The sequence below is a fragment of the Varanus komodoensis genome, unplaced genomic scaffold, assembly GCF_004798865.1.
Source record: "Varanus komodoensis strain SLA01 unplaced genomic scaffold, ASM479886v1 scaffold2, whole genome shotgun sequence".
Taxonomy (NCBI): Eukaryota; Metazoa; Chordata; class Lepidosauria; order Squamata; family Varanidae; genus Varanus; species Varanus komodoensis.
The window spans coordinates 911,704-932,835 of NW_025335568.1; the positions used below are offsets into that span (position 1 = coordinate 911,704).

The 21,132-nt window shown below is 60.4% G+C and overlaps 1 protein-coding gene across 2 annotated transcripts in view; it reads left to right on the plus strand.

Annotated features, from left to right (window-relative positions):
• Window positions 1-21,132, plus strand: part of EXOC6B (exocyst complex component 6B) — a 169,100-nt gene that overhangs the window by 56,261 nt on the left and 91,707 nt on the right. For both annotated transcript variants that reach the window (XM_044429518.1, XM_044429519.1), the window contains exons 6-11: window positions 10,810-10,974; window positions 13,929-13,997; window positions 19,392-19,475; window positions 19,562-19,608; window positions 20,299-20,419; window positions 21,040-21,111. In XM_044429518.1, coding sequence (XP_044285453.1) covers window positions 10,810-10,974; window positions 13,929-13,997; window positions 19,392-19,475; window positions 19,562-19,608; window positions 20,299-20,419; window positions 21,040-21,111 — 558 coding nt within the window. The remainder of the gene's footprint in view (window positions 1-10,809; window positions 10,975-13,928; window positions 13,998-19,391; window positions 19,476-19,561; window positions 19,609-20,298; window positions 20,420-21,039; window positions 21,112-21,132) is intronic.

Below are 21,132 nucleotides of genomic sequence, written 5' to 3' on the forward strand. Positions count from 1 at the left end.
TCTCTCCTTACTTTTTTGAGGCTGGCCTGGTCCTCATGCTCTGTCTGAGGTGATCTTGAACCTGTTAAGTCATCTGCCCGCCCTTGCCCCTTCGCCGCCACCCCAGAATTGGGCGAATCCACCTGAGCAGACAGACCCTAACCTGTGAGAGCTGGGCCCCCTCTCCCCTTCCTTCCAGCCAGCCACCTTCACTGTCCAGCTTTCGCACTCACACGTAGCGATCTTGGAGTGAATGATCTTGACTTTGGTCTTCAGCGAAACGGCCTAACACTTGACGATCTTTCCCAGTTCCTTCACTGATGCCCTTCTGAGTCTCAGTCGTCTTCAGATTTCTTGGCAGCAGAAATTCTCTGTTTTTATTGCTGACTGAGCTAAGGCATGCAAAATCTTTCGCGATTGCGGTTTTCTCACTGTTGTCATTAAAGTTCTTTAATTCTTTGGTAGGAATGGTTATTGTTTCCTTCACGTTCAGCTGTAGTCTAGCTTTTCTTCTTTTCTTCCTCCGCTTTCATCTTAGCATGTCCCCTTGCTTGTCTTTCCGCATTCCTAAGCTAGGCCTGAATTTCCCTTTGGCTTCTTGGCTCTTCTGGAAGCGGTCGCTGGTTTTTCCTCCTCCGTTGCTCTCTTGGTCATTTTAATGGTTCGTTTTGTCTCTCCGTGACAGCTGCTGAAGAGTTGTGTTCGGGTCCTGATCTTATTCCTGCCACCGTTTGCTTTTGCTCCTCGCCTGTCCTCGGACATGGTGTGCCGCTTCTGTCATCTGTGCAGGCCGCTCCTTTCCTCTTGCTGCAAGCATGGTTGGCTTCCTGCATGTTCCCCTGAGTTCAGCCCACAGTTCTTCTGGCACACGGTCAAGGAGTGCATCCAGCGGGGAGAACTAGTGCAAGGCGAAACTCAAGGGATGGTGTTGAAGTCCGTGACACGCCCGCTTTCTTCCCAATTTCTGAATCTGGGTTTCTGAATTTAGCCTGAGAAAAGGGCTCAGGCTGAAGTGGACGTGATGCAACCACAGCAGACCCCCGGCTGCCGTGATTGTGGGGGGCCATAATGGGGAGAGGAAGCAGCAGCACCCCCCCCCCCAGTGTCCGTGACCTACTGAACTTTCTGGCAAAGGATCTGGTGCCCAAATTGCCTCCTGCCTGCCCTCTCCCAGCGGGCTTTCTGATGGTCTTATTTCTGTGTAAGCTGCTTTGGGGGGATTTTTGGCTGTAGATCAGGATAAGAATTCTATAAATTATAAAAAAGCTATTAATCACCAGGGTGGCCAACCACACATGCCCTCTGGGGCCAGGTATTTAGATCATATTACACATTGGGATGTTTGAGAAATTAATTTCACTTCAGTTTTGATCAGAAGTTATTTGGTTTGCACCTGGTAGATGGAACATGGACCTATATATAAACGGGGGCTGGAGTCTGTACATTCCAAGTTTGTAATGTCATCCGTGGACCAAACATGCATTTGGTAGAATGGGTGCATTTGAAAGATGTTCACAAAGAGGTGTGCTTTTGAAAAATGCACACAGATATACTGTAATCGGGGGAAGAATGCATGCATTTCTGAGACGTACCGATTGAGTGCGTACAGTTGGAAAATATATGCATGAAAATATAGATGATTTGCCTGTGGAAAAACTCCAGAGCTCACAATCTGATACAAACTGGAATTGGAATGAACTTTTTAATGGAATTTGGAGAACGTTGGCCAGCATGTTTTGCTGAATCTCCCATCGCCTGGTTAAGCCCAGGTTGTGACAGTTACATCAGCTGCTGCTTTATTTCTGGATCCTGCTTGAAAGTGTTGGTATTAACCTTCAGAGTCCCACAAGAGTTTGGAAGTAGGTTGCTTGCCGTTTGAGTGTGCCTGCAACTTAAGACTGGCTTCAGAGTCTCTGATCCAGAGCCTCAACGTCCATCAAACCAGCAACTGGCAGAAATGGGACCTTTTCCTTTGCCTCCTTCTTGCAGACCGTCCTTCCAAGGGATATACTTATGGCTCCATCTTTTAAATGGCTGCTAAATACTTTCCTTTTCCCATTTTGCTTTTAATTAAGGTGCTGGGCCAAGTATTTAATTATTTAAGCTGCTGCTGTTTCTCATTTTAACCTGCTTTTTGTGAATTATGGGGCTTGACTGTGTAGTGTTTTTAGATTGCTGTTTCTAGTTTTGTGGTTTTAATTGTTTGTGTGAGTTGCCTTAAGAGGGCCTTGTCTTGGGGCACGGCAGGCAAAATACTGGAAGCGAAGGAATCGGTGCCGAGTTCCTCCCGTTCTGCTCCCTCTTGGCTGAACTCGGCCGACTTGGCCTGGCTTCCGTGGCCAGCACAGCCCATCGTGGCTTCAGTAAGGCCCATGCGCAGTTGGGCTGGTGGGTGCTTTTTGGGGCACGGGGCCGGTGCTGGCGTCCAGTCGCCATTGCCTGAAGATTCGCAACAGCTGCTGGCGCATGCCGTGAGCCACTGTGGCTTGGGTCAGCTGTGGTGGGCTGCAGCACCCCTGCTGTCCCCTTCCCCTGCCCTGGACAAATTGCCTCCCCCCCCCCCCCCCGTCACTGGCTACTAACCCCTGATGGTCTTCATGTGTGGCTGGATTTTAGTTAAACTTGAACCAGAAGCCATGTCGGTGTGTCGAGTTTGCGCCTTCCACTAATAAGATCCCCTCTTATCAGATCTCGGGGGGATGTTATGACTTTCACATGCGTCTCCGGCAGAGGCCCAGCCACGCTGTCACTTCCTATCAGCCTCTCCTTTCTCCTCCCTAGCTAGCCAGCTTTCGGGAAGATTCTTCTGCGGGATATGTATTCCATTCGGAGGGATAGTATGGAACAGGACCCGAAAGGTCCACATCTCAGTCCATTCAGGAGCCCTACAGAGCGGCTGTGGCGGCAGCGGCCTCTCCATGGGTAACCCGAGCCACGTGCACGAGGCCAGGGAGCCGTCCGCCCCAGAAAACCCTCCTCCTCCGCCTCTCCTGAGGCCACTCTTGCCCTCAGGGAGGCGCCCACTGGCCTCTCGGGTTCGGAGCGGGAACGGAAGGGCTGGAACGTGGTCGCGGCCGCACATCTGGCCCCGGTGGGGTTTCGGTGGGCGTGTGGCTGGCTGCCCCTCACAGCAGGGGCCTGTGGGAAGAGCAGCCCGCCCGCCCCCCAGAGGCCCCCTGCGCACCCCCGTCTCTGCCTGGGGGAGCTCTGTGGCTGCCCCTTGGGGCCCCTTGCCCGGGCAGGGCCACACGCAGGGCAGGCTTGGCCATGGTCAGGGTGGGGCTTCTGCCGATCGCCGTTCCTGGGGAGGCGGCCGTGGGCTGAGCACCCGCCGAGCTCAGGCTTTCCGCGGCCCTTGCGGCTCCTTGCTGCGTCTCTTCCCCTGGCTCGCCACTCCTGCTTCTGAGCCCTTCTTTGCTCCTGAGTGGCTCCTGCCCCTTCCCGGCATGGCTGTGCCCAGCCCTGGACTGCTCCTGATACCTCCCCTTCCGGCCCTCCTGAATACGTTCCACGTATTGCTAGCATCGCAGCATCTCTGCAGCTGCCATTGGGCCGCCTGGGAGAGCTGCAGGCTGCCTCCTCCAGCGTCTACTTCAGCCGGGTATCAGTCTGCTGTCACTGCCTGGTCGAATTGTTCCTTCTTCTGAGTCCTGGGGTGGAAGGATGTTTCTCTGATTTTCCCAGTTCCTTCCACATCTGTTGAAATATGCATCGTCTTCTGTGCCAGATGCATAAAGTGAGAAAGGGCATGATGAGGCGATGGATCTCCTGCTAAGCAAAACAACCACAAACAATATCAGAACTGGCTGGAAATGGCCAGTAGGGTGCATTTTGCCAGAATCCGCCTCCTGGAATGGTATATTTCATTTCAGAGGCTGTTTGGATGGCGGGGCAGCAGGCAAAGGTGGGAATGAGGTTAGTACATGTGCAAATGCTGTCAGGCAGCCCATGCAGAGCGATGTTACCGATTCGTACGCCCGCTCGGAATTGGCTTCGTGATGAGGCCAAATAGAAGTGAATTGGCTGGTGACTGTTGGCTGTTTCTAGAAGCAGAGCAGTTTTTGGAATTCTCCATCTGCAGATCAAAAAAGAAGCCACTACGGACTTGAGAAAGAAAATGCAAAGCGGCCATGGGGAATCTCGGCACGATGGCAGAGATGGCAGATCCTGCCTCCTCGGGCGTGCGTGTTCTGCCTCACGTGGTGGCACGCGTTTCCAGACTGGGCCTGGCTCTTGACTAGCCCCGTGTGGGAATGAAACTAACCATGCACTGAAGGGGGTGGGGAATACGTGGTCCAGCCACCTTTCTGTGTGATTGCCTGGAGTCCGGGAACCAGACGGGGCTCTCTTTACACCTCCTGCTTCTTGAGGACAATAAAAAGTGGAGGAAGGGCTGCAGATTGATGGCTTCTGTGTGAGATGGGTGCTTTTACCCAAGGGTTGAAAGAAGCCACAGCCCGCACTCGCTTTCATGTAAACCACACCAAAAGGTACAGGTTTGCTGGTCCTCCTCCCTCCGCAGGTTGCTCAGATTTCCGAGGGCGGGACGGAGCATCGCCCGCCCTTTGATGTGGTTTCCGCGTGCGCCCCTCCGCTGGGCTCCTTGCCGGTGCCTTTATGCGAAACAGAACGCGGCGGATCAAAATGGGCCGGCCGGCGGCAGGCAGGCCGTTTTTCTTCTTTTATCTGGTCAACTGCAGTGCGTGGCGCTTCCTCCCCCAAACCTGAAGGGCTGTGCTTTTACGCGCAAGGAGGCCGAACCCGGGTTCGGTTCATCCGAATGGGCATGCACACACGCTGCACGTGCGAGCATACCAGCTCAGAGTGGGGGCCGCTGTGCTGCGCTGCTGGCCCAAGGGCCAGGTGGGGTGCCGGCTCGGGAGCCAGGCCACGCGTTCGCTCCCCGGCTGAGGGAGCACCACAGCTCCCGGCAGGTTCCTCAGGCAGGGCTGGGGCAGAGCCCTGCCTGCCCCCCGGGGAGCTGGGCTGTGGCTGGAGGGGCCCGGACCGGCTGCCTGGGGAGCTGGCAGCCTCCGGTGTCCTGCGCGCACACAGCTCCCCCTCCTCCAGCAGGCCTGAGGCAGGCTGTGTCTCTGGAGGAGGATATCTGGGTGATGGGGGGCGGGCGCCAGTGGGGGCTTCCCTGGCAGGGAGCGGGCCAACACCGCTTGTGGGCCATCGACCCCCACCCACAAACGCACTTGGAGGCCGAGTCTGTCGCTGTTGCTCTGCCCCAGTGAATCCCCTGGCGGGCGGCTGCAGACACTCGTGCGGCGCACCCCTGGGCCGCAGAGTGAGGCGTGTGCTCTCGGGAGCGAGATGCGACGGCCGCATCCGGAGACTTGCTAGTGGGATGCTGCAGTGGGGATTATGGGGGTGCCAGTGTGATGCTTTGCCCGGTGGGCCAAACTCAGAGGCGATGGGATGCATCCCACTATGCAGACCTCGTGCGAGGATAGGAAGCGGGTGGCCCTGCAACTAGCTGGGCAGTTCTCCCGCCCCCCCCAATGCCTCCCCACCAAGCTGCTGAAGCGGGACAGGCTTGCCGGAGGGGAGACGTGCTGCTGGATGCTGAGGGACCTGCTTTCCCCATGGACTGTGGGGGCTTTGGGCGTTGAGGGTCTCTGTCGCTGCTGCAGGTGGTCTGGAGAGCACTGGAACAGGTGCCGAGTTGGTGCATTTGGGCCAGAAGGTGTGGCTGGAAGCTTGTCGGAACACAGAAGGTGCACATGGGAGTGGTAGTCCTGTTGTGGCTGCTGGGGTTGCTCGGAGGGTTGGCCCTCTCTCAGTGATGGGCTGCCAGTTGATGCCAGTTCTTTGCCTTGCAGCCCCCGCGATCCGTGGTGGTTCCCCCCGCTGGTCCCTGAGTTGTGCACGTCTTGGGTGCCCTGTGTCTTAGGGTGGGGAGGCAGGAGAGGGGCGGGCTGGGGCCCTCGGGCGCCAAGCGCTTTGCCGAGTGGCTCTCTGGGCGGATGCGGGGGGGGGGGGGGCTCCCTGGAATGAAGGCAGGATCTGGGAAAGGCCCCCCCCTCCAGCTTCTTGGAGAGGAGGTGTGTTTGGTGGAGAGCGGGATCCAGTGGCTGCGTGGCCTTTCAGACAAGGTGTGCGGCTCTCCCGGAAGGGAAGGCAGCCCTAGGAGAGGCTCAGGTCCCCTGGGGGAGGGGGTCTTGGGAGAAGGAGACTAGAGCACGCTTGAAAGACCGGGCTTGGGCCCCCCTTCCCCCAAGGAGTGAGGCGCGTGCCCAGCCCTCGCAGCAGTCCTCTTTTCATTTTTCTTCAAAAATGCCAGGGAGAAACATGTAACCGAGCCCTGGGAGCAGCCCGGACGCCACGCCTGGGTTGTGCAGTGTGCATGCAAGGGAAGAATGCGCCACAGGAATGCCCTCATGGAAGGGTCTTGTCGAACGGGCAAACCCGCCCAGTAAGGACAACCGTCCTGCTCAGCAGCCCCCTCTTTGCCTGTGCCAGGCGCTTTCTTCCCATCCACATCCCGGTATACAAAGGTGTGGCTTTCCAGCTGCCGAGGAGGACCGAGTGCCTCCTGGGGCAACCTTTGAGCCGTGCGGAGAGCCCAGATATGCGCTGTGGCAGCAGCACAGAAGCCCAGCGAACAAACGAAGATGCCTTTATGAATCGATGCTCCCAGACTGGACGTATAGCTTTAAAGCTTAAGGTGCCACGCAGTGGGAGCGAATGGAGCTAAGTCGCCCATGGAAAGAAGTGGGTGCCGCCCCTTTCATCGCTGGCCGTGGGTAAGGCGGGAGCAGAGCGCGTCCGTTGGCGGAGCAGCTCCGGGCCGGCAGAGGCCAGTCCTGCCAGGCGCCCCCCTCTCGGACCGTTCCCTCGCTCCCCCTGTGTGGCAATCAGGCGTGATGCGCCTTTCGGTGGCTTCCTGGACTCGGCTCGGCTCCCGTGCTCTTCCAGTCCCACCCTTCGCGTTCATTCCTATTTGCTGTCTTGCTCTGTGGTTCCGAAGCAGGTTTGACCTGTCTGGGGGCAGAACATTGCTGGTCCAGAACTTGTCTGGAGGGCTCTCTTTCCCCGGGGCCGAGTAGCCTTCCGGGAAGGGGTCTAAAGCAGGCGCTGCTCCAGGCTGCCTGTGCGTTCGGCCTCTTTGGCCGGCCTGGCGTGGCCATCGCCTGGGAGTTGGCCATGGCGGTGCAAGAGGGAGACAGAGAGGGCTCTGTGCGCCCACTGCGGCACGCATGCCATGGGTTCACCACCACTGATCTAGTCCAACTTTCTAACTGAATTCACATTATACCGAGTTATTTTCTCCTTACCCATTTGTATTCATTTTTTCTAACCAATCTTTTAACCTTTTAACCTTACCATTTGTTTATTCCTTAGCATTTTCCCTAAAATTTCCCTTAAGTTTAATGGAAACCCTTCTAAATCAATAACTGGGCATAATGGTGAGGTTGATGGCATATGTTTTCTATATACTTGTTCCAGATTTGTAATATATTTTAAGGAAAGGGCTTTCTACCATTTAAATAATACTTTTATTTTCTTATAAATAGAAATTTAATATCTGAGATTTAGCAGAGATGGTCTAATTAAGAGACTGAGATTCTTTTAATTCTTTTAATGAAGTGGGTACATATTTCCATATTTGGTGGGAATGTAAATATGTAAAAACATTTTGGAAAGAAGTTTTTTAAAGAGTGTAGTAAAATGCTAAGTCTAGCTGTTTGCCCCGGAATTGCATTACTTTCAGTATTTGATAAAAACCAATGAGCTGGAATAATAATTAATAACAAATTGAATAACTGCAGCAAGATTAATTATAGCTAAGAATTGCAAAGTAAAATATGATTGCCAATTGTCTGATTAGTTTAGAGAAGTTTGGAATATAGCTATTAATGACAAAGTAACATGTGAGTTTAAAATGAGAAAAGGGCATGGAAAGAAATTCAGTGTTATTTTGGGAATATTCACTGATATAAAAGGAGAAGGATTCGAGGCATCAAAAGAATTATTACAGTTTTGGAAGGGGAGAATGCGGAAATGTTTGAATACGTTTTTGTTTGAAATGGCCACATGCATCATTGGTCCTGGTGGTGGCGAGCACCGTATTGTAAGCATGATTTTCCTTGCAAGCTTGACTCTATACGTTTTTGTTTGTAAATGAAGTGTTTTTTGGTTGCATTTTAGGTGGAAAAGTAATTAAAATTGGGTCTACAAAAGGAAGGGGTGTGGGTTCCCCTGAGGATCAGAGGGGGGGCGAGTGCAGAGGCAGTGCCCGTGGGCCCCCCGCCTGGGCTCCGCTGGCTTCCCTCGCCCCGGTGGAGGCGCCCATTGCTAGCGCTGTGCGTGGGGCGCCCCCTTCCTGGGCCCCGCGGCACGGTGTGGCGGGAGCTCCTGCAGCGCACGCCTGCGGGTCTCACGGCACGGGGTCTTCCCAGGGAGCCAGCGGGCGGGGGGGGGGGCTTCTTCACCGGCAGGGCGCGCTTCCACGAGAGGCAGGGCGGCCTCGCGTTTGGGTGGCTGCACAGGGGGCCCCGTGCGCTGCTGAGGGGGAGGCAGGCCGCTGCAGGGCTCCCTGTCCCGGGGGCCGGATGCCCGGGGGGGCCAGGGCCCTCCCCTGCTGCGCGGGGGTGCTGGGGCAGCCAGGGGGTGCTGGGCCACGTGAGCCCTGCCGTCTTGCACTGCTGCTGCCCCTGGGACAAGGGCGGAGGGGAGGGCTCAGCGGGCGGCGGGTGGGGGTCTGCGGGGAAACGGGTGCTGCCCGCCTCCTCCGGGAGGCTGGGCAGGGTCTGAGGAGGGGGGCTTTGGGTGCTGAGGCAGAGCAGGACTGGCGGCGGGAGAGGAGGGGAGGCCTGCGGTGTGCTGGAGGGGGGCTGCCGAGACCCTTTGAGCGGGGGCCGGCCACATAGCGGGGAAGGAGGGGGACCTAGCAGTTGTGTAGCTGCGCAGGGCCTGCGCATGCCTCTGTGGGGAAATAGGCCGGCGCTGATTCTGCCCGGCTTTGCCACAAGAGGTCAGGGCTGTGCCACGACGGAGGACCCGCCTGCTCCGTCCCGCAGGCTGAAGCGAGCTTCCTTTCCGACGGCCTCGGTGGGGCGTCTGGCACATCCCCGGAGCGCGTGGGACGCTCGATTTCCTCCATAGCGCCCTGGCGCTCTGGCACGAGCCCCCCCACGCCAGCGCCAGCGCTCTGACTCTGTGGCAGGATCCCTGCTGGTTACTTTGGGCAAACCCCACTCTGCCCAACTTACCTTTTAGAAAAGTTGCCTCATTATCGCCCGGCAGTTTGGTTTGGCGTGTTTCTTTTTGCAGCGGTTCCACCCCTTAAACCGCTTTGAGGACAACGTGGCATTTCTTGGTATGGAGGCATGGCGCTTCTTGGCACTCATCTGGCCAGGGTGTGAACGAGCGGGGCCAAGCGCCGCTGCTCCATGGCCTGGGCCCGAGAGACAGCCGGCTCCAGCCGGGCCTGCAGGGAGCGCGGCCTCCCCTTCCGGGCCTCCTTGCCGTGGCTGCCCAGGGCTCGCAGCGCCACGGCACGGCCCCGTCTCGCCTGTGGCGTCCTGCTGGCTGCGCACGGCTGTGCTCCGTCGGGCGAGGCAGCGCTGGCCAGGGGAGTCCCTGAGCAGCTCGCAGGCTCTCCGGTGTGGGGCCGGAGCCGCCTCGTGGGCACCTGCTGCAGAGGAAACCTGGCGGTGTGGCAGGGGGCAGTGGCTGAATCAAGACAATCCCCTCCCCGGGCCAGAAGGGGAGGGCCCTTGCCTGTGCCAGCCCATCTCTTACGGGTCTTGGTTTTGCTCCGGGGAGACCCGGCCGGGCTCCTGCACCTTCCTGGGCCCCCCGGCCATTCCCCCACTTCCCCTTCCGAGGTTGGATGCCAGGCGGGTCCTCGCCTCGGCGAGACGAGCCCCCTTCCTTCTTCGGGGGAAATGCTGGGCTTGTGGAAGGCACTGTGAGCAGTGAACGCCGTGCTCGGAGTGGAGGCGCAAGCGCAGGAGCACCCCGGGAGACCGGCACGCCTCCATTCAGCCCTGCGGTCTTGTGGCCACGCCGCTCACAGCCTTCGTGCGCGCATGGCCGGGAGCGTCCCTGTTCCCTGCGGGAGGCTGCCCGGCTGTCGTCCAGGTGGCTGTGGTGCCCACCGGCTCTTGGGAACGCCTCTTGCAGTTTCCTCTCCAGGCGCACGCGCCTTGTGCAAGTGGGTTTTCCTTCCCGCCCCGCTGTACCGGGCAGGGACACCCCTGCCTTGTGCCAGACTGTCAGTTCGACTGAGCGTCGCTCTGGCCCGTTTTTCCTCTCGCTGGCCTCCCTGTGGGCCAGGCTGGCTCCCCACACCCCCGGCATCATGTTTCCCACGGGCCGGGGCGAGGATGATGAGGGACTGTGGCAAAACGGGGGCGAGGGCGGGGGGCAAGCTGTCCCTTCTGCAGGGAGGGACTCTGCCTTGGGGGAGCCCCATCTGCGGGCAGCATGCATCTTGCAGGTGGCGCCGTCCACGGCGCACTGTTCCGATTTCCCAGGATGCAGCAGGAATGCTTTCATGGATCTCTGGGGCCCAGATGTGGAAGGCTTTTATGGACATGGGATAAAAGGAGGAATGAGTCCAAAGGAAAGGAACGCTTGGTCCTTAATGCATCCGGCGACAGCTTCCACATCGCTGCAGCTGGGCCGTAAACCGCTAGGTCTGGCAGGGCGCTGGGCTCCGGAGCGGGATCCGGGTGCGCTTGCGCAACCCCCCAGAGAGGCAGGGGTGGGGGGCAAGCGCCGGATTCCGTGGTGCTGTCTGGGCCAGCGTGGCTTCCCACGCAGGGCGGCAGCGGGGGGTTCGCGGACTGAGCTCTCCACCCGATCCTGCCCTAGGCCCAGCACCAGAGGAACCTGGACAGCATCGTCGCCCAGCGCACCGGAGCGGCCTGCGGGAGAGCCAGGAAGGAGGCTCGGGCGAGCGCAGACCCGGGGGCCAAAGCTACCCGCCCGGCCTCTGGGCAGGATTCTGGGATCTTGGAGGCCGAAGAGGAGGAGGAGGCAAGTGCACGCACAGGTCACCGGGGGCGGGGCCCGCTTGCCACGTGGCTGATCCCTGCGTGGACGTGGCTGAAGGTGGAGGCGCCCTGCGCACAGCCTCTCACGGGGGATGGCACCCCCCGTGGCGCTGGCTCCCTGCAGCCCTGGCTGACGCCGGGAGGCTGCGTGCTTTGGTCCTGCTGTTCCGGGGGAGGCGGTCGCGGCCCCCTTGGGGTGGGGGGTCCCGGGACAGGCTGGGCGTGCGCATGGCGGGCGTGTTGTGAGCGGGGCCGGCCGGAGCGGGGGTCAGGCTACATGGCCCGGCAGGCCCCTTCCGGCTCGCCCTGTTTCTCTGTTCGTTCCCTGAGAATATGGGGAGCGTGGAGCGGGGGGCACCCCGTACCAGCTGTTCCTCGTGCAGGGCTGGGGCAAGCGATGCAACTCGAAGGGTCCCAAGCGGGCCGGCCCACGTGGGAGGATGGCGCAGGCCCGGTGCAGCACCCTGGGAGGGGCCCCGGCGGCCTGGTCGCGGGGCGTGTGCCCCCTTCTGCCCCACCTGCGCCAGCCGTCCCCTGAGCAGCCCAGGCTGTACCTCGCTCGGCTCCCGGAGGCAGGTGTTCCCCTCGGTGGGGATGCGGCAGTGCAGTCGGGGGCCGCTGCAGGAGGGTGACGGCAGGGGGCCAGCTGGGGAGGCACTGTCGTGGCCCCGGAGCGCCGCGTTTGCCTGCCGGGGCTGTGCGCTGGCCCCAGGGGGATGCAGCGCTTCGTACTGCGGAGTGGGCTCCATGGGGGGGGCACACAGACCGTTCCCTTGCTGGTTATGTTGACCCTTGTGGGGAGGGGCCAGGGGATTGCTCCTGCGGAGGGACCTCATCTCGGCCCCGAGCGGCTGCCGTTGCAGGCCCTCTTGAGCGCAGGACGGGCCGTGAACAACGCATGCCGGTCCGACGCGGATGGAGGAGCTGCCTGACCCCGGGAGCGAGGGAGCCTTGCCAGAAGCCGCCCAGGGAGCGTCCGGGTCAACGGGCGGGCGGGCGGAACAGCGTTTCCCGTGCATGTTGTAGCCCACTTCTCTCAGTCTGGCCATGAGGAGCTTGAAGCGGCTGCTACTGAACGGGGAGTGATGTGCAGCGCAAAACCCCTTTGCTAAACGTGCAGCGCTTAAGAAAGAGCAACTTTCCGGCGAGCCGTACGCAGGGGAGCTGCAAGTAAGGCTGCAGTCAAGCCAAAGGCTTGCCAGGCAAAAAGGCTTCAGCCAGTAGCACATGCACATAAATCACAGTTTAAAAGATGTTGAAATATTCCTCGTTCCATCGTGCTGGAAGGTTAAGGGTGGAAGCTTAGTCGGACAAATGGATGAGCGAAAATATCACACGGACGGAGCCGAGCAAGAACAGTCTTGGGTTGCAAGCACAGCGGGAAGCGAAACACCCAATTTTTCTGGAAAATGTTGCCCGTTGGAGGCCGAGTCTCAGAATCTTTGCGAGGTTACACTGGAGCAAGAGGCGTGTTGGTCGTGTCATGAAACTCCCTTTCCTGAGGAAGGGTGCTTTGTGTGGGAAGCACCTTCTAGCAGTGCCTATCCAGCCATTCCTTGAAGGACTTCCAGGGGTGGAAACCTGCCCCCCCCACACACAAATTTTCCTAAAAGCTTAAATCTGCAAACTTATTCCACTGGCAGTTTCGGCAAACCTTTGATAGATTACAACGCTCCAGTGTTTGCAAACTTTTCAAGAGCATCTGACAGGTGTGTTCTCTACTTATGTCGCTTCCACTAATTATGCAGAACAGGATTTCAGGCAAGTGTGTGGCTAAGCCACTGTTGCAGAAACCCTTCCCAACGGAAGCGCTTGCTCAGTTGCTCCCGGGGGGGCTCCGCGCCTGCCCACCGCCCGCTCAGCAGCAGCAATGGGTTCTTGCTCGGTGTCGCCTCCCAGTGCCCTGGGCCGTGCCAGGCTCCCCCAGCTGTCCCTGCGCTTTCTGGCAAATGGATCCGCAGGGCGGCGCAGGCAGGGACTTGGAGCAGAGCACTGCCGTGGCCGTCCGCCCGGCACAGGAACGGTTTTCCGTTGCTTGGAGGAGAACGGCAGCTTCCGCCAGTCAGAGCCAGTCGCCCTTGCCTGCTTGCCCCCGTTGCCCTTCTCGGCATGACTGGAAACCTCCCTGCGGCCAGCGGCGTAGCCGCTCCGGCCTCCTCTCCTCTCGGTGCCTCGCGAGCCACACCTGGGCTTTGTGCCGTGACTGCGTCCCACGGGGCTTGGCTGGGCAAGCTGCCCTCAGGCCTCCGGAGGTGAGGCCCCGGGGCTGTTCCCGCGGGCGGTGGCCTTCTGGAGGGACGGAAGGGCAGCGCGTTGGTCGAACGGGGCTTCCTTGTTCCAGGACGGTCCTCCCGCGGTTTGTGCCAGGAGTGCCTATCTTCCCAGCATCCTGCTTCATAGAGCACTGGAACTGTGGGGGTTTTGCCCCAGATGAGTCATTCCCCATTTGCCAGAGCTGGCACTTGCCCGTGATATCTCAAAGCATCTGGCCAAACTGCAGGGCAGGGGAAGCCTGGCTGACCCACTCTGGCGTCCGCTGCCTGCTGCACTCCCATGCCATGGCTTCAAGGATCAGTCGCTTCAAGGATCAGTCGCCATGGGCCAAGAGCCGGTGTGCTACCTTCGGCCTCCCGGCCCTGCTCCTGCCGTCCACCTCCAGCAGCTGAGGCCAGCAGCGAGAATACTGACGGCCACTGGCAATGGGGCGGCGGGGTGGGGGGGTCTTTCCACTGCTGGCCCGTGACCTGCAGGGCAAAATGACAGCCCACCTCCGAGAACACATCCCTTCCTGGTCCTTCTGCTTCCCTCCTGCGATTTCCAGCACGGTTCTCCTTTTCTTTTCTTTCCCTTCCCTGCCCCCGTACCTGTTTCATTTCCAGATGTGTTTCCACCTTTCATTTCCAGCTGATCCACATGTTTCTGTCGACATCCCTTTAGGTGCCTGGTGCCCAGGACCTGGTGGATTTTTCACCCGTGTACCGCTGCTTGCACATCTATTCGGTGCTGGTAAGTGAGGCGCATCTCTCTCTCATTGCCAGACTCTGGGAGGAAGTCTGAAGGGACACCTGGACTCTTTGAGAAGCTGCCGGTTGGCCTCCCTGCCGCTCTGCCCCATCTGTATAGAGAGAGCATCACTTTCTGGGTGAAACAGACATGAAAATACGCGAGCGTGCGCACCAGGGCTTACACTGATCTAGGATCGTCTTTTTATTTGCAATTATCATCTGCCTTTCTAGTCCTGTCATAAAGTGAATGCAAAGTATTATGCTGATTCTCCTTTCATAGCCCAGCCAGAAAGTGAGCATTGCAGGTGGATACACACTTCTTCCGAGGCAGCTTTGGCTTAAGCCCAGTAGCCTCCCCTGCTTCATCCAGACGTGCCTTCAGGGGTAGCACAAGTCTTTCAGCAGGTCCTGCATCATAAAGCCTGGGCTGGCGTCAGGGCCGGGGTGAACGCCGGTCCCGGCAAGGCACTGTGCTTTCCCTGCCAGCCGCAGGTGCCGGAGTGCAGCGGCCGGGGAAAGGCGGAAGTGGCACCAAGTTGATGTATCAAAGGGGGACGTAGGTGGGGCAGGTGCAGGTCGAGGTGCAGACGTGCGCGACGCTGTTTCGATGGGGGACCCGAGGTGGCGCAGCGGCATCTCGGCGCACTTCCCCGCGGGCACTCGCAAGGCGGGTGTGGGGGCGAGGCCTCACCAGCGAGCGCCTGCGGTTTTGGGCCGGCCCCCGGAGGCTGGCGGCGCGCCTCCCTCCCCTGGCGTCAGCGTGGGGCCTGGGCAGCCCCTCGGCCCGGCCGGCGCCCCTGAACCAGCCTCCTCCTCGCGGTCACGCTGTGCTCGCCGCCGCTCGCCGGCTCGGGCGTGTGCAGCCGCCGCTGCTGTGCTGGGTGCCTGCTCTAATCGTGCGCCAGATCGTGTGTCCTTTGCCGGGGCAGCAGGCAACGTCCTTGAGCGGGGCTGAGAAGCACAGCTCCTCGCTCGCCTCTGCGCCCCGCAGAAGTGGCGTCCTGCGTCTTGCGCCCCTGGCCAAGGCGAGGCGTTTCTCGTCCCAGCCCTCCTGCTGGATCGGCACACCTCCCTGGCGCCGCTTCCCTGTCAGTTGCCAAAAGGGATGGCTCCGTAGCTTATCCACCTCGAAGAGCCCCCTCTTCATTTCCCCCGTCTCCAGTCAGCTTGCGGACCCCTTTTGCTAGCGACCGAGTCCCACTGCCTCGCGCTGCACGGGAAAAATGAAGGCCCAGAAAGTGCCCGTGCCTGAAGCCGAAGCAGCGGCTTTGGCTTTGCAGTGGCGTGTGCCACCAGCCGCCGAGCGTGACCTCGGAGAGACCCAGGAGAAAGAGGCGCGTTCCCGGCCTTGGGCCGACTTCCTGAACGGGCTTTCAAGGCTCTGCTCTTAGATCACGTTGTGTCAGCGGTCAGGCGGGCACCAGGGAAAACGTTCACATTGGCTTCAGCCGGAAGGATCATAATGTAATAACTCCCCAAAATGCTAATATTTGTCATTTACAATAGCGTTATCTAAGTGCTTGGCCTACAGTTGAAAAGACCCACTTTGAATAAATACTGTGGTATTTATTATTTTAGAGAACCCGACCTTCCTGTCACCTCACTTTTATGGCTGAGCAGCTTATAAGTTCCCAAAGGATTATTTGAAAAGCCCCTGCCTGTATCTGCCAGGCCTCCTTATCAGCAGGGCAGGAGTTCACGTATTGTGCCACGAGGTCAGTGCTCGGTCATGGTCTTGGAGACGGGCCGGGCACCTGTAAATCCTTCCTTCGGCAGCGGAGATGAAGTACAATATCAAACAGGCATGGAGACTTTCCAGGAAGTGCTGAACTCTGGCAGGCAGGAAGGGCAGCCGATGGGGAGGGAAGCCGGCCAGGGTCAGGCCGTGGCGAGCAGAGCGGAGGCCTTCGCGTGACTCGGGGCAGCGGCTCCGGCAGACATTCCGTGCGTGCGCCCGCACGTCTGGGAGAGCAGCGGGGAAGGCGCCCTTCTCTCCGGTGCACGGAACGGCTCTGCACGGAGGCGGCTTCGTCCGGGGTGCTCCGACCGGCTCCCCCCCACGGCGGGTGGCCTGCGATGGGCTCCTGCAGGAGCTGGTGCCGCTGGACGTGCCTTGGGCGCGAGGCGGGGCATTTCCTAATGTTTGTGGCCCAGGAAGGGCAGAGCCCTCCGTAGCAGTGGGCGGCTCAAGTGTGCTCATGAGTCGTTTGTCCGGGGGAGCCCCCGGGCAGGGGCCGGGAGGGCCTGGAGCCGCGCTTGGGCTGTTGTGTGGTCCCACTCTGAAGCCTGCCGTCGCCGGGCACAGGCTGCTCCGCCGGATCCCACTGCCGGGCCGCCCTTCGCTTGTGCAGGGTGGGCCGGGCGAATGCGGGGCGTGAGCTGCTTCAGCTGCCGCCAGAGGCCCCCGGAGTCTTGCAGCGTTTCTGCACCTCAAAAGGGGCGGGAGGGAGGGGAGCTCTCCATGGAGCCCAGAGGTGTCTCTGGGTGCTGGCCTGTTTGCGGAACGCCCGTTCGAGGGGGCGCGCACCCGTGCGTTGTGGTGGTCTCTGGCAGTGTCCCTGCAGGAGCAGAAGCCAAGGGTGAAGCTGCTCCTTGGCCTGCTCCAGTGCTGCCTCGGCCGTTCGCCTCGGGCCCCGCCGGCCTGCCCTGGCGTGCCTCGGCGACTTGGCTGACCCAGCAGTGCCTGGCGGAGCTAGATAGCTGTAAACACAGGGCTGAGGTCACAGGGAAAAGGCCGCAGGCAGATGCTTTGTGTGCGGCAGTGATAAGGACGCAGGAAAGCCATTAGGTGGAAGGGGTGTCAGTGACCTGTGATGACCGCCCTGGCCAGCCTCCTGGTAGGATCCAGGTAGCGGCAGCTGCAGCCAGCGCCACGATTCCTCTTCCCTTCTCCAACCAGCCTCTTCGGAGTTGCGCCATTGCTCTCTTACGCTTGTGGCCGGGGTTTCACAGGAATGTCGTCATGTTTCCATGTCAGGCTTCGGCTCCGTGTTGGCGGAAAAGTGCTTGAGGAGATGCTGGGCCTCAGTGCTAAGCCGGGAGAACAGGCTGGAAGGATGAAAAACGGCCGCCTTGCTCCTCCGTCTGTTGCCAAACAACAGGCCCCTGGCGCACAAGCCGGAGCAGCTCAAAGAAGGGCTCTGAGCTGATCACCACAGATTCCTCGCGTGGGGATTCCCACGGGCAGCTCCCTCTGCCTGGAGGCGGAAGCCCCCATTGCTGGCCTAGAGCCGTGCCTGTTTCCTGGATCCTGCTGCCCCTGCGCCGTGTTCAGCCAGCTCTGAACCCGGGCGCCCAGCCTGGCACCCGTCGGCTGGGGTCAGGCCCTCCCCAGGCATCTGCTGGGCCAGGCATGGAGGTGGCCTCGGACGTTTGGCCGTAGAACAGATCACAGGGGATGAGGTGGGCCTCTACAGGAGAGGGGCTTGGAGACCTGAGCGCTGTTGAGCCTGCGGGAAACTGACTGCACTGCTATTGACTTGAGTGTATACATACGTGGCACTTGGCCAAATGAGCCATATTTGACTTCAGCACTGAGGGAACTGGCAAAAGAAAGTAGAAAGAGAACCTCAGGGCAGCCATTTCTCTCCTGAAAGCTTGGGAGTCACTCATAACTGCAGTGACAGACGCTCAGCTAGTATGACTATGGCAGGCCAGGAAAGGCAAGTCGGAGAGGCCACCAGCTTGATTAATGAGCAGTGTCCAGGAAGCCATTAGAGCGCTCGCTTGCGTGCTCTCTCTCTCTCTCTCTCTCACGCACACACACACACTTCTATACCTCCTCACAGCCAAAGCTCTCTGGGCGGTTTTATGCACAGTCTATAAAAACAGATGATAAAAGTACAATTTTAAAAAATCATAAAATCAGGAAAAATATTGACAAGTTTTAAACAGAATTACAATGAGAGACGGAGAGGAGAGGAGAGAATGCAAGACCCCAGTGACCCTCTCGGACCTCTGGGTGTCTGAGTAAGTTCTTAAGAGCCTCAGAAAGGAGGCCATCTTAAACTTGCCCAGATGAGAAGAACAAAGGCAAACCCAGAACTCCCCAAAGAATAAAAGCAATAAAAGAAATGCTGAGGCTGGGATCCACCGGAGGGCAAGAGAGCCAAAGGGCTGCTAGAGGACGGCTGGGACACTCCAGGACACCTGCGTGGCTCCTCTGTGGAAGTGCGGGGCCGGTGGCACTTGCCGAGGGCCCCGAGTCCAGGCAAGAGACGGTGCCCCCTAGACCCTCCTGAAGACAGAGAGCCACAGCGGTCGCCAGAGTGCCCACCCGGGGCTCTTCAGCGAGCTCAGATATGCCGTTGGCGATCTTTCAACGCGTCATGCGACAGTTTCTTACGATAAGCCTGTAGAGAGGACTGTACAACGGCCACTGCGGTGCCAATTCTGAAGACTTCTCCCTGTCTAACGATACTCGAAGCCAGCATCATCTCGTGAAGGGGACCGGTGAGAGATTTCAGGGCTGTTAAAAAGAAGGATGGCCTTCACTAAGCGCCCGTTTAAACCATTGAATCGACTTCCCGGGAGGAGCGACGGCCACCATTGTGGACGTTCCTAGCTGGGTTGCTACGGATCCCCCCAAGGCCCAGCGCTGTGTGCCGACGGCCAGCCTCGCGGTGGAGCGCGGCCAGGAGGGCCATCACCTCGGGCTGCCGGCCGCTGCCACAGGAACCGGCGGCTCGGTCTGCCCCAGCACAGCCCCCGTGCACACCACGCTCGCGCTCTTCACCATGCCCCGCTCTGCCCTCTGCGGGGAGGCCCTGAGGAGGCGGCCGGGGGGCCGGGGGAGCTCAGCATCACCGGGCCTGGCAGGCTCTTCCTTGCCGACGCCTGGCCTCTCCCAAGCCCCGCAATACTGCCTCCACTTCCCTGGCCAGGCAGTTGAAAGGGGAGTCCAGCTGCAGCCCGAGGGCGGGGGCGGTGCTGAAAGCGATCGAGCAGCTGGGTGGGCGTGACGTGACGAGGCGGCTCGTGGCTCCTTTGGAGGGATGGTTGGGAAGCGCCGGCCGGCTGCTGCCAGTGGGCGAGCGGGAAGGGTCAGCCGCATCCCTGTGCAGGCACGACGGGGCTCACCGCCTCCACCCGGGGCCCTCACAGGCGCTGAATGGGCACGGCTGCTCCAGACACGTGGCTTTGCCGTGGCGCAGGGTCTCAGGGTCTGCGCCGAAGCTTTGCCACGTCCCTCGGGGGCCCCAGGCCCCACGGTGCAGCGGAAGGCTTTCGGGACCACGGCGTTCTGGCATGTAGCTGCACTCGCTCCAAATCGCTTGGGTGGCCTGAGCCCTTTCGCCGTGCGGGGCCGGAAGGGGCTTCTTGGTTGAGCCTCGCAGAGGCGTCACTTTCTCTGCGGCCTGGGCATCGTGGATGTGACTCGTGCTCCTCTTTTCAGGGAGCCCGAGAGACCTTCGAGAACTACTACCGGAAGCAGAGAAGGAAGCAGGCCCGGCTGGTGCTGCAGCCCCCCTCCAACATGGTAGGCGCTGCCGCGGGGCCCGCCAGGGCTCCTCCCTCGCTCCGGCTGCCCGCGGCTGATCTTGCTCTTTCTCCCGTCCCTTCTAGCACGAGACCCTGGGCGGCTATCGCAAGTACTTCAGTCAGATCGTCGGGTAGGTGTTGCCTTCCTCACCCGGCCGTGCTCGTGCTGCTTTCGTGCTGCGAGGAGGACCCCTTTCCCAAAGGCGTGTTCTCTCTCGGACACCTCGGAGGAGTCGCCACGAGGGGGGAAGCGCTCCTCGCGTGTACTTGCAATTCCGCTCTCGTGACGCCAACGGGAGGGTGGGGAGCCCTTTGCGAGCTTCAGCTCTCGGGGGAGTCAAGGGAGCTGGTGTGCTGGACCTGAGGGAAGGCAGTGGGGCCAGCTGCTGGGGAAACGGTCGGCCCTCTTTCTCTGGAAGCGGCAAGGCGGGTTGAGCGAGGCCCTCCGCTTCCCTGTCCGCCTTCCACCAGCGTGAGCGGCGATGGCACGTGCTCTCTGGGTCCCTGGTGTCTCCCCTCTCCGTGGCGAAGTCCCACCGGCCTCAGGCTTGTGAACCTTCCCCCCTCCTCTTCCAGGACAGCCGGGCAGCCCTTGCTGCCGTTTTCTGTTCAGTGCAGTGTGTGGGTGGGTGCAGTCCAGCGCTCGGCACCGAGTGCCCGGTCCCAAATGGGCTTCAGGCATCCCTGCCCAGCTTGGTAGCCCCGAATGGCCTGGGCGGCAGCTCCCGGCACTGCCGAGCAGGGGCCGTTGAGGCCGGGGTTGTGGGAGCTCGAAGGCTGAAACACCCGGCAGGCACGAGGTGGGCGCTCTCTCCTGGCAGCTTCTTCGTCATCGAGGACCACGTCCTGCACACGAGCCAGGGCCTGGTGGACAGGGCCTACATCGACGAGCTGTGGGACATGGCGCTGTCGAAGGCCATCGCTGCGCTGCGGACGCACTCGGTGAGTGGCCGGCGGGGGGGGTGCGTCAGCCGCGGGGGAGGAAGGGGTCGGTGGTGCCTGCAACCCGCGCAGGAGCCCTCCTGGATTGAGCCAGGCGCCTGCCAAAAATGGCCCCCTGCGGTGGGCTGGGCTTCCCCCTTGGGCAAAATGGGCAGGCAGCTTTGGGAGGTCTGGGGGCCACATTGCCCCCCCCCCCACGGCAGCCAAAAATGGTACCTGGAGCCACTCCAAGGCACCGAAGAGGGTTCTTCTTGGCCGTTGCTGCCCCGTGGCGGCCGCTCTGGCGCACAAGGCAGGTGCCTGGCTGCCCTCGTCGCCTCCACCCAGGGGCCCTTTTTAGTCGCACAGAACGTGGCACTCCCCTTCGTGGACCCGTGCGAAGCGGCAGCCCTGGGCGAGTCGCCTCGGCTGTGGTTCGCCAGAGTCAGGGTCATAATTGGACCTCTGAAGAGCCTTAGCGTCCTTCCGAAGGCAGCGGGCCGAGGGCGTGTGCCCACGGAGGCAGGCCAAGGCTGGCCGGGCGGAAGGTGGCACGGCAGCGCTCTGCCCCGAGCCTCGTGGAGAGGAGCGGCCACGGGAGCGCAGCGGCTCAGTGGCTCTCGCCCTCTCTCTGGTTTCAGTCCTACTGCTCCGACCCCGACCTGGTCCTGGACCTGAAGAACCTCATCGTGCTCTTCGCCGACACGCTCCAGGTGCGTGGTCCCCCCCCCCCC